Source organism: Neodiprion pinetum, chromosome 5 (genome assembly GCF_021155775.2).
Source record: "Neodiprion pinetum isolate iyNeoPine1 chromosome 5, iyNeoPine1.2, whole genome shotgun sequence".
In the NCBI taxonomy this organism is placed as follows: Eukaryota; Metazoa; Arthropoda; class Insecta; order Hymenoptera; family Diprionidae; genus Neodiprion; species Neodiprion pinetum.
This window is the reverse complement of record NC_060236.1, coordinates 8,261,015-8,264,347: the sequence shown is the minus strand read 5'-3', so window position 1 is coordinate 8,264,347 and position 3,333 is coordinate 8,261,015. Positions and strand designations below refer to the sequence as shown.

The 3,333-nt window shown below is 41.6% G+C and overlaps 1 protein-coding gene across 1 annotated transcript; it reads left to right on the top strand.

Annotated features, from left to right (window-relative positions):
- The first annotated feature begins 963 nt into the window (after window positions 1-963).
- LOC124219562 (larval cuticle protein A2B-like) lies at window positions 964-2,645 on the top strand. The gene is made up of 2 exons (XM_046627276.2): window positions 964-1,090; window positions 2,091-2,645. The coding sequence occupies exons 1-2, from the start codon at window positions 1,079-1,081 to the stop codon at window positions 2,547-2,549; spliced, it is 471 nt and encodes a 156-aa protein (XP_046483232.1). The 5' UTR covers window positions 964-1,078; the 3' UTR covers window positions 2,550-2,645.
- The last annotated feature ends 688 nt before the right edge of the window (window positions 2,646-3,333 follow it).

The following is a 3,333-nucleotide window of genomic DNA, read 5'->3' as shown; positions in this document are numbered from 1 at the left end:
CTGTCACCAGCAGGTGAAAGATTTCTCTCACTCTACTTCGTAACTAATTATCACTTAAGTGAGTCGTAAGTGAGTCGTTTTAAAAAATCTGCGACATGCCAAATTTTGCTATAATTGTTGGGGGGGGGGGGGGGGGGGGGGATTATAACAATTAACAACTTTTGGAGGTTTCTTTTTTTCATATGCCCTATTTTCTTGCAATGAAATTGAAGATTAAAAGAAATAAAAGAAATAAAATGAACAAAAAAAAATAAATAAATAAATTCAAACGCTCAACGTGCTTGGATTATAATAAATTTATAGAGCTACACTAATGTATTCCGGCCCTTCCCGATAACTTGCGTTCGTGTATTCTATTTCTATACCTAAACAGTTTGTCAAAAACTCAAAGGTGCGATTACAGCATTGGTTACATGGACTTGTATCTAGATTTCTAGGCGTGGTTGATTTCTTGCGTAACATTTTCTGTTCTATTATACATAGTGCTTAATGGGTATTAGTTTTTAGAGCGGGTTTTCTTCGTCCAACTGTCGCATTACGTATGATTTATAAATATACACTATACATCATACATTAGTGACACATCACAAATCAATGTCTAAATTCCTTGTAGAGGACATTTCTCTGCATTTCGAGTAAGCAACAAAAATGGAATGCTCAGGGTGGTTTTTAGCTACTCTCCGGTCTTCCTGAGCAACGTTAATCACGGTAAAATTTTTTAAGTTCTCGAAAAAAATACACGCCTGATTGTGAGTAGGTGAAAAAAACAGGTTCGTCAAAAGCGGACCCGGACTGCGGTCTAGAGTTGCATAACTGCGGTTCCCTTCAAGTATCTCGAGGCTGTAACATGTGTCATAATCCATGTAACGGTCCTTGATGTGGAGCATTTTGATAGGCAAGATTGGGCCCCCGCGGTATAATATTTTATCGAGGTACGTAGAGCAGGGGAATTATTCGGGGATAGAAACGCAATAGTTGCGCCCCGGGCCACCGAAATAGTGAGAGCAACTACGGTATATAAACCCCGTAGTTTCGACGAAAACAGTATCAGTCGTGCAGTTCTCAGCATCTAACAATCATGGCATTCAAGGTGAGTTTTGACCACAAGAATCGAAAGAAAGAAAATTTTAAACACCGGTGAACGTTCGTGATAAATATTCGCTGCGTGTGCTCTCTTCAGTGGAAACGGAAGAACACCCCGAATCACCTCGATAAAATGGATCATTCCATCAACACTCGTGACGCTTCAATTGGATATTAAAATAAACTGTGTCATTGTTTCACTGCGGAAGAGTCAAAGTTGTAGAGTATAAAATTGATCCTTTCAAGATTACGGAGATTTTGGCTAGGGAGAGAATTGAACTGCACTCTATACATCAAAGAGTTTCCGAACTTATTCGATCAATCGGATTTCGATCCCAGAGACATGCTTGGTCCGTTCAACCCTTGTTCAAAAACGATAGCAAAATAATATGAGCTCGTGAAAATCGGTCAGAATTATTGATTAGAATTGCTGTTCTGATAGAAATTCAATGTCGAAATCATCGGGTCTCTATTGGAATGAAAATGTGGAACTATTTCTCTGTTACTGGAAGCTATAATTTGAAAGAAACGAGTAAACTCAACAGGCGATTGAAGTAGCTATACTTACTCAGCAAAATTTGTATGTATAATGGTTGGAGATGAGATTTTAAATCAAAGGAACTCGAATGACTCTTCGAATCAATCAGAAATTGATTGAGATAACTCAAATCATTGGGAATCACGTAAAATCACATATGAGAGCGTTGGGAGTCTTGCGGTCAAACAAAAAACTGTATCAATTCATTTAAAAATTCTGTTCATTGGTATCTTATATTGTGTTCTCAAATTTCCAGTCCACCAAGTGATTTCCAATGATTTCCCTGCGATTCTATCCTATCCGAAAGTCATTGACAATCGTCCAAATCGCTGGAAAATCAGTGTAAATCACGCGATTAGTAATATCGTTCGAAACGAATTTGTCAAAGAGTTGAAACGACTCATTCGATAACTCATTTGATCCAATTTTCCTCGGACTCTAGCGACGTGTTTTGTGTATTTTCCTGCAGCTCGTCGCTCTCGTCGCCATCGTGGCCGCCGCCAGTGCCGGCGTAAGTGCCCAGGTTCACCACCACGGGTACCCATCTGGTCCCGTTTACGCCCACGCACCAGCACCAGTGTACGCCAAGGCAGTGGTTAAGGGAGTCGACGCTGAGTACGACCCTCATCCCCAGTACAGCTTCTCCTACGATGTGCACGACGACCACACCGGCGACATCAAGAGCCAGCAGGAGTCCCGCGACGGAGACGTCGTCCACGGTAGCTACTCCCTGATCGAGGCTGACGGAACCCGTCGCGTCGTCGAGTACACCGCCGACCCCCACAGCGGATTCAACGCCGTCGTTCACAAGGAGGGAAAACCCGTCCACGCTCCCGTCGTCGCCAAGTACGCTCCAGCTCCCGTCAAATACGCCCATGCCCCCGTATACTCCCACGCCCCGATCCCATACGCCGGATACCACCATTAAGCATCGCTGAATGTCGCGTTTCATTATTATTATCATTATTATTTGTTAGTTCTGTACAGACAATAAAATAACATTATATATTGTTTTTTTAATGTATATTTAAACCGCGTTTTGCGCCTTCTTTTACCTTTCGTATACTGTACTTCGTTGGTAAGAACCATTGAAATGTTTGGTTTTCATAACTCCGGGACAAGCAAACAAGCGTCGGAGTTTACTCATGATTTGTTGGATTTGATAGAACAGCTTGGTAAAAGAGTATGTTAAAAAAACCGTCATTGTAACTTTGAGTCAACAGCAAATGTCAAGTTTTGAACACATCAATTTGCCTACTTTAAAACCACGGAGTAGTAAAAAGGAGACAACACTCTGTGATCAGTTTTGAGGTAACGCGAGAAGAATTGTCTGAATACGCAGGAATATACGCCTCTTATGGAAAAAAGGGAAATTATCGCTATAAAATGTAAAAAGAGAAGGGTGGCCATCGTAACCTATAAATCTCCGTGCTATAGACATACTCTGTAAATTCGTAAAATACGCATCCGAAGTGAGTAAAAACGAGTGAATATCGAGTAATTGCTTTTCCAACCTCAACCGACATTCAATCCGAGGAAAAAGTGGCAAATGGCGATTCGTAAGTTTATATTCGTAAGGGGGTAGGGGGGAGAGCGCTATACGGAATTACACCGCGTGAGGCGCTGAAATCGCACCTTGATAATTCCTCTTATGTTGTCCCAAAAACTAGTGCAACTCTTGAGCCGAGCGTTGCTGGAGTGTGGTCTCCTAC